This window comes from Gadus morhua, chromosome 12 (assembly GCF_902167405.1).
Source record: "Gadus morhua chromosome 12, gadMor3.0, whole genome shotgun sequence".
Lineage (NCBI taxonomy): Eukaryota > Metazoa > Chordata > Actinopteri > Gadiformes > Gadidae > Gadus > Gadus morhua.
The window spans coordinates 2,058,816-2,072,835 of record NC_044059.1 but is presented as its reverse complement, the minus strand read 5'-3'; the positions used below and the strand labels follow the sequence as shown (position 1 = coordinate 2,072,835).

Genomic DNA, 14,020 nt, shown 5'->3' with positions numbered 1-14,020 from the left:
TGTGAAGGCATTATGTAACTTTTATTAAGAGTATATAATATATTTATTTCATTTTCAAATAAATTTGCTAACAACCCCAGAATATTTTCTGCATAAAACTTTTAGACCTCAGATAGTTATTGAGGTATTTCCAGAAGGCTACTAGTATTGCCAGCAGTCATAAACTGTAGGAGATATGTAAAAAATATATGGCTTGAATATTGAAATGACGGCATGTCATCGTTTAGCAGTAACATCGCTGTGGACGGGAAGTTTGCGCACCCTGCTTGCTGCAGGTTTAAAAATGTCAGAGGTGCACCAAACGGCCAAATTAACATTTCTCTTGGGCTGTGATGGTGCCATTTTGGGTGTGTGCCGGCTTGCGCAGTGCAACTACTCTCACTTCAACTGTAAATTAGGTTTAAGCCGCCCTCTTTTCAATGTGCATGTATTAGACTCATCATGTGATCATATAATAGCAACAACAACCATTATAACAAGATACATTTTTGTCCACTGAACCCTGTTCCCATGCCAACCCTTATTCCCCAGAATCAGGCAAGGGGCCAAAAGAGGGAGTACCCCCAGTTAGCAGTGCAGGAAGTGACCTCATCAGAAGGGGCCTACATCGGACAGCACTCCCAGGGCCTCGGAGGCCAGTACGCCGACTACTTCAAGAGGAAGAGGCTTTAGTGGGCGGCGGCCACAGCAGCACCTTCGGGCCCCGGGCAAAAGGAAAGACGCACATTGTCCCTGCTGTACTGCTCCCTTTACACAATGTCATAGACCACCCCCCACCCCTCCTTACACACACCCTTTCCACAGCGGATCTTGTGTGATACACAAAATGGCGAAACAACGTGGCTTAGGTTAAAACAAGACTTATTGTTTTATAAGATTGTGTGTGCACACGCACACACGCGCCCTGACGAACACACACTCACACCCACATACATAGACACACACACACACACAGAGTTGCTTTCGTCCTCTTGAAGCCTTAACTCTTTAACTTAATTGACCTTCTCAGTCGATGTGTGAATGTTTTTTTTTACCTACTACAAACACATTTTTAACGTGCCGTGATCTTAAAGCGTATACTCTGCTTTTGTATTTGAACTGCCTAACTGTCTGCCTTCCGACATGATCGAAAGACTATTTCCAGGTAGGGTTCTCTCTGTGTTTAGCTGGCCTAGCAGTCGCACCTTCGCTAGGAAGGCATAGGACATTCTATCTGTTGAACTGTTGCCTCACACACACAAATGTCCGCTTTCTCTGTAGTTTCTTCATTATTTCCCGGACTGCACAACTTTTACTCCAAAGTGTGTGTGTGTGTGTGTGCGCGTGCGCGTGTGTGTGTGTGTGTGTGTGTGTGTGTGTGTGTGTGTGTGTCTTCCAGTTATAGCTGACTGTTTAGGGTGTAAAACAAACTTTCATAATCACAAATATACTCTCACACAAACAACCGTAGAACAGTAACCAGTGAATACACTGCCATCATCCCTCAAGTCATTCTTGTGTTGTGTGTGTGTGTGTGTGTGTGTGTGTGTGTGTGTGTGTGTGTGTGTGTGTGTGTGTGTGTGTGTGTGGGTTGGAGTATGAGTGAGAGAGAAAGCGAAAGAGAGAGAAACTCATATGTTTGAGTGTGTACATATCTTTGGGTACATGCACAAGTATAACGATTTATACATGCGAGAGTATGTAAGAGGTTTTGTGTGTGTGTGTGAGACTTTAAGAGTGTGTTTCCGCTATAGTTTGATGAACTGCCCTCATCTCCGTCTGTGTATCCGTATGTATATTTATGAATATATATTGTATTTACATTTTAGGAAACGATTAGCCATTTTTATCCCAATGTTGACAGGGGTACATCAGGAACGACAAATACAGCCAATGAAAACTCGACTCGGGACATAAAGACAAAAGCCAATGACATCATCACTTTGACCGCCATTCAATAAATAGATTGTGTACATAGCGCACTTTAATATAGGACACACACTTCCAGTTCAGATATAGGATACGAATGTTATTAATGGTGTTAGTTACCCATTAGTTCTGGAATGGTTATGAGTAATGAATGAAAGCAAGACACAACACTCTGTTTCAACCACCACAAGAATGGCTTTTTTTCTTTCATTCATTTTTCAAAAATACTTTTAAACCTGCAATATTTAGTCTGTCCCAAACCCTCAAGATCCTAATTCAGGTTGCAAGTTCATTCAAAACATACTTTAATGATTGACTTCATTATGTTGGATGTCTCTGTCTGTCTCTCACACTCACTCTCTGACCTACTCTTAATGATTTCCCCTAGTTTTGATGTGATTGTGTTCAATTTTGCGTTGTCGATATCTCTCACACTGGGACAGACTGCCAATCCCATAAAGGCAATAACGAGACATATCTTCAGCCGTTTACTGTCACTCTCTACCTTTTATTGCTTGGTAAATTACACTTGTATACACTTATCAATGTGTATTCATTCATCGAAGCAACAGGATATTACACCTATAGTTGCCATGGAAACAATGCCAGTTTGGCGGGCGTGGTCCACATGCCAGGCATTAGCCTATCATCACAGTATGCCCAAGGCTTTGCTCATCACCAGCAGGACGCAACATTGATGAGTGCAATAATCCCACTCCCCCACACACTATGGTTTCACAATAACTGACTAGACCAAAGGAAAGGCCTTTCCTTTAGATATGTTATGTTTATTTACAACTTTCCATCAATACTCTCTCAATGTCCCTTTGGCTCTCTGAATCATGTACACAAACCGGACCCACTCCGTCTTCTCGTCAATATGAGTGAGCTTTGTTTAAACAGGGTCCCCCTGTGTTTAATGAGGGCCCCGATATAGGTGCCACGTACATTCCCTCCCATAGCGTCATCGTGCACTAATTTCGCATTTCTGTTCAGGAGAATAAGGCAGGGACCTTTTTTGATTACACAGATCATTTTGGAATGAGAACCAATCATTTGGAAAGTTTCCTTTGGCTTGTTGGCGTGGTTCCTGCCACTTTGATGTCCATGTAGTCGGATCACAAGAAGAAGGAGCCAGATTTTTTTATCTTCCAACAACCACTTTTACCACTCTGGAGTTTTAAATCACGTGGTGGACAGGACTCCACCAGCAAGCTGGATATCACGACTCGCCACTGTTTTTGCAAGTTGTGTGGGTGCGGGCGGATGTTTGCGTATGGTGCTTTAGGCCGATCGTATCTCTGGGGTAGTTTGTTGATCGCCGTGGCATCTCCGACGGTGCTGGCTCTGTGTTGGTGGACAGCTGAGGCAGCAGTCTTGCAGCTTCCTGTCGCTTTGCCGTCACCATGCATTCAGGCACTCTAAGCCTGGTCTGTTGGTTCTGTGCTCCAGCCCCTCTCCATTCCAGTGTGTGTGTGTGTGTGTGTGTGTGTGTGTGTGTGTGTGTGTGTGTGTGTGTCTGTGTGTGTGTGTGTCTGATATTGAAGTTGGAAGGGGAATAAAATAAATCTGAATATCTCGGAGCCTGCACCAGTTCACTCTCACGCCATCTTCTCTCTCAACCAACAAGTCTTCTCCATCTCACTGAATTTCATCTCTCTCTCTCTCTCTGAGTAAAGCATATAGTACTGCTCTGCAGCCACACCTCCAACACAGTACTTTACACCAGTAGCTTTTAGACAAACAGACAGAAGCAGTGACTCCCAGGCTGTATCTGGTATGCATTTCTAAGTAATAAGCCTGCAGCAGCCTTTCAATAAATCAACAGACATCTTGTTTGGCCACATCATTAATTTATTGCCACTTCCACCCCCATCTGTTTGTTTACTTTCTTATTGTCTGAGTGCTTTGATAGTAATAATAACAAGTGAATAATAATACTATAGGGCTAACTTTCACATGTTTGAAGGTCTACCATTCCCACTGGCCAGGGGACGCACATCCTGGGTCTCAGTGGTTTAGACAGGTTGTCTGTTGTAATGATCGCTGCCTGCAGTCCAAATAAATAAAGAAACCCAGACTTAGTCTCACCAGTGCCACATCCTCTAAGGGCCAATATGGACACTTCCTGTCACCAGTAGTCAATGACGCCTGACAGCCGTCTTGTATTCAGCTGCAAGTCTGAGCAGCGCCACGGGCATACAGATGAGAACCAGCTTTGAAGCAGTTTTAATGTTGCCAGTTTAAAAGGGCTAATGAAAATGTATTCTACCTTCCCTACAAGTTAAAAATGTGCCATTGTGTTGCAACATCTTTTATTTATTTGAGGGCGAATGGTGCACGACAAAATTGTATGGAAGGCCTCACAAAAGAAAAAAAATTGTTCTGACTTTATTCTCAGAAATCTGAGATTAAAGTCAGAATTCTGGGAAAAAAGTCAGAACTATGGAATTCTGACTTTATTCTCAGAATTCTGAACTCTCTTTTCTTATTTATGTATATTTCCGTTATGAGGTTTATGAATTTAAAGTGAAAGGGAGCCATCTACTGGTTACTATGTGGTAGGGGACTTTCATTTAAAGTTAAGAAAAATTGTGACATATTTTTTAAGGTAAAGTTTACTTTGGAAAATATTTATATCCAAATTAGATCAATGTTTTTTATTAATGATGTATGCGTTTAGGCTATACTTATTAGTTGTAATAAAGTGACACCAAGTTACGATTATGGGATATTGAGAAAGATGTCTTTAAAAGAGGGGTGGTGCGCACATCCAAAGGTAATCCACAGGTGCTAGACAATAGTGTTGAATATAAGAAAAAGGAAGGTCTGCACAATGTTTAAATGCTTCAGAAGTGGATTTATTAACAGGCAACGTTTAGATCGCTAGGAATCTTCATCTGGCCTGATGAAGATCCCTAGCGATCGAAACGTTGCCTGTTAATAAATCCACTTCTGGAGCATTTAAACAGTTTGCAGACCTTCCTTTTTCTTATAGTTAGAAAGATGGTCATACATTTATAATAATGGGCATTTCTTGTAGGCTACTCTGCCCTCCTGGTCTACATACAACCAAAGGGAATCTAAAACTATTTGTGATTTTTTGGGGGGGCATTGAGCTTCAAGACAAATGTATTTAACAGTGTTCCCTTCATCTTCTGACTGGTTCATGCTTCGTTTGGCCCTAACCTCATCCAAAACACCACGACCCTCCATTCTTCTCAAGCTGATGTCAGTTCCCTAGGATCGTGTAAGGTCATTCAAAAATGTCTCTGGTTATTATAGGAAAGTTTTAGCCATAGAGTTGTGTTTCTATGGGTGGAGCAAGGCCTGCTTTGCTATGGACTCCAAATGTAATGTATGTAACAATTGAACAAGAATAGGGGAAAACGCCATGTCTATTTACACTGAAGCGTTGACATATGCCAACCTGTCAAAGGCATGGGGCGAGTTTGGTCTATAAAAACTGTTGGTGAGTCACATTGGAGGAGCTACAATAATCGGACGTCTTATTATTATTACATGGGCATATATTAATATATAGGCAGGCCCAGAGTGATAGAGATCTCTCTATAGCTCTGGGCAGGCCTACGTTCATCGCATCGGCAATGCAGCTCACTCGTCGCGCTTAATGAAACTGACTTTGGGGAGGTGGATGTGGGTCGCCGGGGGTCTGGGACGTTTCCCCTTGGGGAGGTGGATGTGGGTCGCCGGGGGTCTGGGACGTTTCCCCTTGGGGAGGTGGATGTGGGTCGCCGGGGGTCTGGGACGTTTCCCCTTGGGGAGGTGGATGTGGGTCGCCGGGGGTCTGGGACGTTTCCCCTTGGGGAAAGTGGATGTGGGTCGCCGGGGGTCTGGGACGTTTCCCCTTGGGGAGGTGGATGTGGGTCGCCGGGGGTCTGGGACGTTTCCCCTTGGGGAGGTGGATGTGGGTCGCCGGGGGTCTGGGACGTTTCCCCTTGGGGAGGTGGATGTGGGTCGCCGGGGGTCTGGGACGTTTCCCCTTGGGGAAAGTGGATGTGGGTCGCCGGGGGTCTGGGACGTTTCCCCTTGGGGAAAGTGGATGTGGGTCGCCGGGGGTCTGGGACGTTTCCCCTTGGGGAAAGTGGATGTGGGTCGCCGGGGGTCTGGGACGTTTCCCCTTGGGGAAAGTGGATGTGGGTCGCCGGGGGTCTCTGAGACGTGCCCTTCGTCCTCCTTCACCCGAGAAAGCGGAGCCGCTGGCCCCTGCGCTGTTTAGAAAACACTTGAGGGTGGCGAGAAGGGACTTCCAGTGGGAAGGGAATATTTGTGTGGTCACAAAGCTTTGCAATATGAACTTGTTACAATTTATATTTTAACTGATGTAGGTAGAATAATTATTTGTGCAATTTGCTTTTTAATTTAGTCTAGTCAGTCTTTTTCTGGCTTGAATTTTACTTTAGATTTTCAAATATTTTATATTGAAATATTGATATAGTTTTACTCTGAATAAGATTTCTAGAAGCACTTGAATTTCAGCATGCTTACCATTGTAGTATACATAAAACTACCATGGATGGTTCTTTGCTTTTTAGCTTCTGGGCAGACACATTTGAAGGCAAGGAATGCAGATTTTATTTATTTATTTTCATTGTACATTTGTGTATGTACAGCAATTCTTTAGTCCAATTATTTCAAAAATATATAAGATCTTTTTTGCAGAAGAATCTATGTTCCTGAATAAAAAAACATTGTCTTACAATAAACGGTTCACCTTACACTTTTCATTGTCAACAATGACTATATGATCACATTGAGCACACGTTTAACAATAGTGATGATGCAAGGCACGCTTGATAAAGGCCTGACATTCTTTCTCAAATGGCTTGTTTGAATTATCACCAGGTTCAGACCAATCCCTCTGCTGAAATCATTTATTATGCACAATAATATAGTATAAACATGTCTCTTTCTTCTTAGATTTTGAAAATGGATAAAAAAACGAAAAGGGATGAACAGGAATAAAACATTTTATAGTATGCAATTTTAAGCTCCTTTAAAATAAATCACATTATTGCTCTTCAAAAAATAAGAAAATATATGAATCACGTTTCCTTTCCTTCTCAATCCGAATCCTTCTCAAACCTCATCCTGATATAAGTCCTTATTGAAAATAGAAAAAGGGGGAGTAATCTTCTGAGTTTGGATACCCATATTGGTTAAAAGAAATTATCCGATGTGGCCCTCAAACGTGCGCCTTTATGGAGATAGCTAGCTAGTGTATGGTCACCCAAAGAAGAGACATGAAGAGCTTCAGGAGAGCATTGCACGAATGAACCTTCATGTTCAAAAAAACGATAATCACGCCTATTTAGTATAAATATAGACGCTTAATAACCATATAGTAAAGTTCTGCTTTGATATACGAGTTTGTGTGTTTAAATAAGCTAAATATACCTAAATACCAACATGGAGAAGGTTTGGACCGGAGGTCCCCGTGTGTCGGGTTGGAAAACCTACTGGCTGAAGACCGCTTCTTAACACATGGAATCCAAAGACGAGCCAACAGAAGCTGAAAATCTTAGGTGCTGGCCAACCAAAAGCATCGCTTCGATAAAAAAATAAAACCAAAGAAATAAAACCTCAATGTTCCAACATCGTTATATTTTCCCCACCAGATTTTTACTGTCCGTTTCCGAAATGTCCTTCAGCACAGACAGACAGACAAAAACAGAGAGAGAGACAGAGAGAGACACACCGAGACTTAGAGACAGATAGGGAGAGGAGAGACAGAGACATAACATTCTAGTGCAAAAATTGATGGTAAGAAGTTGAGTCCTTTGTTTGAATGGATCCTTTGCCACACGGTGGCCCCAGAGCAGCAGGAGACAGCAGAAACTGGCTGCAGACCTCCATGGTGGGAAGAAGCCATCCTCCTGCTCAGTCACTGTGGGGCAGCGGTCAGGTCACAGGCCCTCTCAGAAACCTAAACTTTTATTCACGGAATTTCCCCCCAGATATAGCCATACTACATGATAGATATAGATCATGTTGGGTCTCAGGGCCATGAGGACAAATTACAGCGGATATACCGGTAGTCATGTCCCATGAGAAAAAATATAACAAGCAAAATAACCTTATCAAGTAGGCAAAAACTGAATCATAGTGGTACAGATAAATGAGGGAACATTTTTAAGGATTTGAAAGAAATAGAGGGAGAGAGATCTCTCAGAGGGCCTTTGTAGGTAAATAAAAAGTGGGTCCTTCTTTGTACTTAAAAAATAAAAATAGAAGCTTAATGCAGGTAATGATCTGGGAATTGCCCTATTTGTTTTTCCACAGTGGTATTTCTTACAGCGGAATACAGTTTCAATGCATTTGGCGTACATTTCATTAAAATAAAAACATTATTCGCGTGATAAAATAGTGCTACCAAAGTAAGCGTAATAGGCATTTCGCATATGATCCCCGGATCATCTCTGGGGAATCGGGTCAGGACATGATCCGGAGGTGCCCTTTCACAGATGCACCACACAGCCAGAGAGGAGCCGCATCAGACGTGTTCACACATATTGGAGCTACTCTGTATACCTTGGGAGAGGAGTGGTGCCTTGTTGGAGCGTGTAGGAGGCCGGACGTGACGCAAAAAATATGCAGCGGAAGTCACAGTGCTTTGTTTAAAACACATCGAAGATGGCGGGTGGGGCTGCTAAGACATCGAATGCTGACCCTTTTTGTGGCGATGTAAATACTACCTTTATTTAGACGCATCCACAATATCAACAGAAGGGTGGGAAGCGGGAATTGCGAGAAGAGAAAAGTATGAAGCAGATATACTCCGTGCTCCCGGTTTCGCGCCAGTCGCATGATAGAAACATCAACACGCCCACTCGCTCGTTGTGAATTCTCCGGACATCATACTGGGGGCCTGGCCGGATTAACTCCGGAGGGGCGGGTTCTGGCATTTGCTGTCACACATATAGCCCCTCCGGGTATAATCTGGAGAATGTCCGGTTTACAGTGCATGTGTAGAAGGGCTGCAAGTGAGTTTGGAGGACATAACAGAAGCAGAGGACATCTGTGTACATGTAGTCCTTGGAACCCAGACTCCTGAGTTGTACTGTGTGAGTGAGTGAGTGAGTGTGCGTGTGTCGTCTATCCAGCGCAAACTCGGTTACACCTGTGGACAAGGAAAGAGGGGGCGTGGGGGTGTGGTACTATTGAAGGACCGAGCTGGCGAAAGAGCTCTGGGCTCAGGGCTTCTGCAGCATGCGGGACAGGTCCTCGATCAGCTGCTGGAAGGTGATCCTCATATCTGGGGCATGCTCCCAGCACTTGCGCATCAGGTTGTACACCTGGGGGAACACAAGGGACCAGCAGACCGTTTACTGCCCAGTACACAGAGCCACTTCAGCCGAGTTCCACAGAGCACTGAAGTGAGTGCCGTAAGGCAAAGTGAGGTTGAAAATATGTTTTAATAAAGACACATAGTTTAAGACGTAAAGAAATGTTAAATGGCTTTGACGCGTGTCCTGAAAGGACCCACTGTATTGATGCACCTAGCCGCTCCAGAATCACTCATGAAAAGGACACAAAACCACTGTCAACAAAGGTACCTTACAAATATATGTGTGCCTTATATATCTTATTATGTGGACATTTTGTGCCTATATGTGCCTTATACATCTTATATTAATCTTGGGTATTTTATATATACCTTATATCTCTTATTATGCAGAAATTTAGAAGGACTCGAGATGTCTGTCTTCAAAATGCGATCATTGGTAAAGAGCACATGGAGTGGGGGAGACATGGGCTGCATAAGGTGACCACTGTGAGGAATACAAAGGACGCGTGTCTCTTTAGGCGCCATGATATGACCAACATACGTTGACTATAGCGTGTGATCCTAAGGAGAACACAAACATATTGTAAACCTATGATGGCTGTTGCATCAGCTCAAGCATCATGTGCCTGCATGATGCTTCTGCAGGCGAAATAGGAAAAGTACCCAGAAATGTATATCAAAGGAACATTTGTTAAAAAGATTTATGGAAACTCAGACTGCTAGATCACATCGGGCCCCCACCTCATTTGGGCCTAGACAAATGCAGGACTCTGCTTAAGGAGATAGTGATTCAGAGGTTTTCGGGGAGTCAGACATAGAGAGAGACAGAGAGAGCTTCTTGGGTTAATTAGCTGACCATCTTCTTAGGCGGGCGGGACCATCTTCTCAAATTTTGGCTGAATAAACTGGTGACTGAGATAAGAAGTCTATATTTGTTCATTTTAGCATTGGACATAATCTTAAATTTTGGCTGAATAAACTGGTGACTGCGATAAGAAGTCTATATTTGTATATTTTAGCATTGGACATAATCTCAAATTTTGGCTGAATAAGCTGGTGAATGAGATAAGAAGTCTATACTAGTTTATTTTAGATTGGACATGATATCCGTTTTGGCTGGATAAGCTTAAGACTGAGATACAAAGTCTAATTTTAGTTTGGTTGGTTAAGATTCCTTATTTTATCTTGATATCTTAAAATTAATCTTTTCTTTCTTTATCTTAACGGTCGGGCACTCTCTTAATCTATACTCAATTGTAAAATACATTTTTTTTATTGGACCTAGAATAAATCTATCTGACTACATTTGTAGTAGTTTAACATATCGTTCGAGTCCTTTTCCCTGACGACTCATCGGCCCGGCAAAGCAGACCGACACGCACTCCCAGCCGATCCCTCATGGTAAGTGGTGCATAATACAAGCAATGGGTGATTGTGACTGACGTGTATGGAGGGCAAAAAGGCAAACGTAAAAGAGGTTTAAATAATAAAAACAAGGCAAAAAATACATCAGGGCTTTATGGTGACCAAGTGACCTTGACCCGCTCGTAAACTAATAAAAAGGGTCAAGTCTGAATTCATAAAAACTGTGAGTGACTTAACCGAGTGACCTGGGTTGGACCGGGTTAAGAGCCGAGCCGAGCACCTCCTTGAACGACAAACCAGTGACACTAAAAAGGGGTTCGACCGAGGGGCGTCCGACACCCCGACATCGACACTGCTACGGTGTGTCGCACGTAGGCCCTATAATCACCGCAGGTGCGGTGAGAACACTCAACAGCTTAAATCAAGTGAAGGGATTTGGACAAAAGTTCAAAAGTCTAAATGGAGTACAATGTAAACATGCACAAGAAAATGTAAATGGTTGGAAAAAAAAAAAGTGACAGCTGAATGAAAAGCGCAAAGCATTGCTAAAAATGCAGAAATGTAAAATGAATTGATCTGATGAATCTGAAAGGTCGGATTTATTGCCCAGCACTGCTGAAAAATCTGAAAGGTCAAATGTATAACAGTGCACTTCTGAAAAGCTGGAAGCTGAACTCAAAAAACTGACTGATGCTGAATTACATTACCTGAAGAAGCAAGTGCTTAAAGGAGCATTTCACCGGTGGAGGCATGAATATGTATTGCAATTGGGTCCTATATGTAGTCGAATAATAAAATAAAATTCTACTTTGGTGCAGTCTTGACCGAGAAAAGGCAGAAAGTGACTTTTTGGCGCTTGTGGATCGAAGACAACAACTCCCACCATGCACAGCTTCGCTGGCGGCCACTCCCGCTGATCATCTCCGCCTATCGGACACCTCCTTGTTCCATCTACTAATGGAACAAATCAGCGTGGAGCTTGAACCGACGTCACTAGAGTAGTGAAGCTTGCACAGAAGCATACGGCCGACATCTTTCTTTATTCTGGGTGGAAATAGTAACATAGTTACGCAATTAAATGCGTTTATGTAAACATTTTTAGCGAGAAATGTGCATTTTAATTTCATAATGTTCGCTCGTTGAATGTGAAGGATGTTTGGTTTGATAGTTATGACGAAGAGGGAACGCTCCATTCACTTGCATGGACAGCGTCTCTGGTTGCTAAGCAACCTAAACGTCTTGGCGGACTATCTGCTGATCAACACTACGAATGCTGGAAACACACCAGACACACCATGTGAAGTTATTTAACCCGATTATAGTTATTTATATCCGACATTATTTAATCTAACCTGATCTAAACTCTATCATGCACCCAAACACGGCGGCATTTGGGTTTCCTACCACGGACTCCTAAATCCAGCGCAGCCACAGGCGCGTTGGCGCGTTGAACCATTTTTGTGACACAATGATCAAGCTTCAAGTTAAGCACGTTACACGCGTTTGGTGTGGCCGTAGCCCGTGTCCACCAAAAGCGTCTTTTTATGCGGTTTCACCCAAAAAATCGGCTTCGTGTGGACGGGGCCAAGAAGGCGAACACACGTCACCAAGACGGGGAGACAGCGCCAGGCGACTTACGCCACTATCTGCCAATGGATCGTGGATGCCTGGGCTGATATAACAGTCTCAACTGTGGTCTAAGCTTTCACGAAGGCAGGAATAATCACTGAACTGCCAGGCAACAGCAGCGACACTGACTCGGATAATGACGAGAGGGATCCGGGCATGTTGGATGCCGTACTCGCCCAACTGTTCAATTCGGACACACAAGAATTCAAGGGATTCGTAGACGGGGAATGAACTGAAAAAGTGAGCTTATTGTTAAGAGATATTGATATTGATGAGATATTGTTAATATGCACATTAACGTTTGAACATCGTTACCATGGGAGTGACCGGAGTTGTCAGAGCGCTTAATAAAGTTTGACTTTATCTGACTGTTTTGTTGACATTCCCTTTAGCACAGCTCGGTCTGGTCGATGCATAACGCAACCCCAGTCAAACGTTTGACTGCAGTATCTTCTATTCTATGCGCCTTATAATCCGGTGCGCCCTATACATGAAAACAGTTCTAAAATAGGCCATTCATTGAAGGTGCGCTTGATAATCCGGTGTGCCGTATAGTGCGGAAAATACGGCAGCCCTCGTCTATTTCTTTCGAAATGGTGAACTTTTGCATGGAGCCATCTTCTATGTCAGATCGAGTACCCTCCGCCAATGTAGGCCTACTTCAGTTTTATCAACAGCCTCTGTTATCTTAGCTTCAGACGCTGTGGATGTTAGTTTCTGCTGGAGAAGTCCCACCCACTGGCACTGCTCTAATAGGTCTGTAGCGTCAGTGGGTCCCACCCCCTAGAGGGGGGTGGGACTAGTGGTTGTAGTCGGACGAGAATCATCCCCTCTTACACTTCCTATTTTCTTGTACGCAAAAATCGTCATATTGCGTCATAAAAAACAGGAAGTGTTGGAGATCGATACGGATCTCTCCAGTCTCTCCAGAAAATAAGGAAATGATGCTAGACCATTCAAAAATATGCGGGGGGTTCTAAAAATACAAAGCTTATGTGAAATGGGTGAAGTTGCCCTTTAAATACATTGCTACAAAAGCTGGAAGCTAAACTGTAATACTGTCAAAGCTGGAAGACAGTAGTGGTAGTGGTACTAGCTGTAGTAGTAGTAGTAGTAATGGTAGTAGTAACTGAAGTAGTGGTAGCTGAAGTAGTGGCTGAAGTAGAAGTAGTAGTAGTAGTCGCTGAAGTAGTAGTAGTAGCTGTATGGTTAGGGTTAGTAATAGAGGAACTAGCTGCTAGCAAACGATATGCCTTATGAAAGGTATGATTGATTGAGGTTTGTAGAAAGAATTATAATAATCCTTTTATTTAAACCAGCCAAAATTGTATGTACTCACCTAATGCTAATTTTTCCATGCTAACTTTATTAAAAGTAGTCCAATTGGGCGTGAAAAATTACCAACTCTGGCAACGCTGCCTGCACGTCCTCCCGCTGTAACCTCAGCGTAAAACAATGAGACTGATTTTGAAAAAGTATAAAAGGTAATCGAAATTCTGTTTCCAGATTATTGAAGATACAAGTGTTTTGATTATTTAAACCTTTGAACGAAGGTTAACGATAAAATATTGACCAAGTTACAAAGTCTGAAGTAGTAAGTGTCAGAGAATTGACTTCCATTTTTATAAATAGTATCTTAAAAGTAGAATATCTTAAGTATGAAATATTTAAAAAATCTGAAAAGAAACTAGCGATTCCAAGCTAATCTGAACATTTTAAAATTGGAATAGTCTCTCTAAGGGAAAAATTGAGGAAGGAGATAGGTCCCAAAGTTTGCAGAGAATAATAAAGAAGACAGAAAGAAAGAAT

General features: G+C 42.8%; 2 protein-coding genes and 1 long non-coding RNA gene across 4 annotated transcripts in view; 2 read left to right on the top strand and 1 right to left on the bottom strand.

Annotated features, from left to right (window-relative positions):
* Nucleotides 1-4,771, top strand: part of raver2 (ribonucleoprotein, PTB-binding 2) — a 126,611-nt gene extending 121,840 nt beyond the window's left edge. For both annotated transcript variants that reach the window (XM_030372819.1, XM_030372820.1), the window contains exon 16: nucleotides 532-4,771. In XM_030372819.1, coding sequence (XP_030228679.1) covers nucleotides 532-672 — 141 coding nt within the window. In that variant the 3' untranslated portion in view covers nucleotides 673-4,771. The remainder of the gene's footprint in view (nucleotides 1-531) is intronic.
* A 51-nt stretch (nucleotides 4,772-4,822) lies between these two features.
* LOC115555788 (uncharacterized) lies at nucleotides 4,823-7,491 on the top strand. Its single transcript, XR_003978908.1, has 2 exons — nucleotides 4,823-5,559; nucleotides 5,605-7,491. It is a non-coding gene; the product is annotated as an uncharacterized LOC115555788 (long non-coding RNA).
* The window catches only part of jak1 (Janus kinase 1), a 110,424-nt gene continuing 102,899 nt past the window's right edge, over nucleotides 6,496-14,020 (bottom strand). The window contains exon 25 of the mRNA XM_030372818.1: nucleotides 6,496-9,224. Within this exon, the coding sequence (XP_030228678.1) occupies nucleotides 9,123-9,224 (102 nt within the window). The 3' untranslated portion in view covers nucleotides 6,496-9,122. The remainder of the gene's footprint in view (nucleotides 9,225-14,020) is intronic.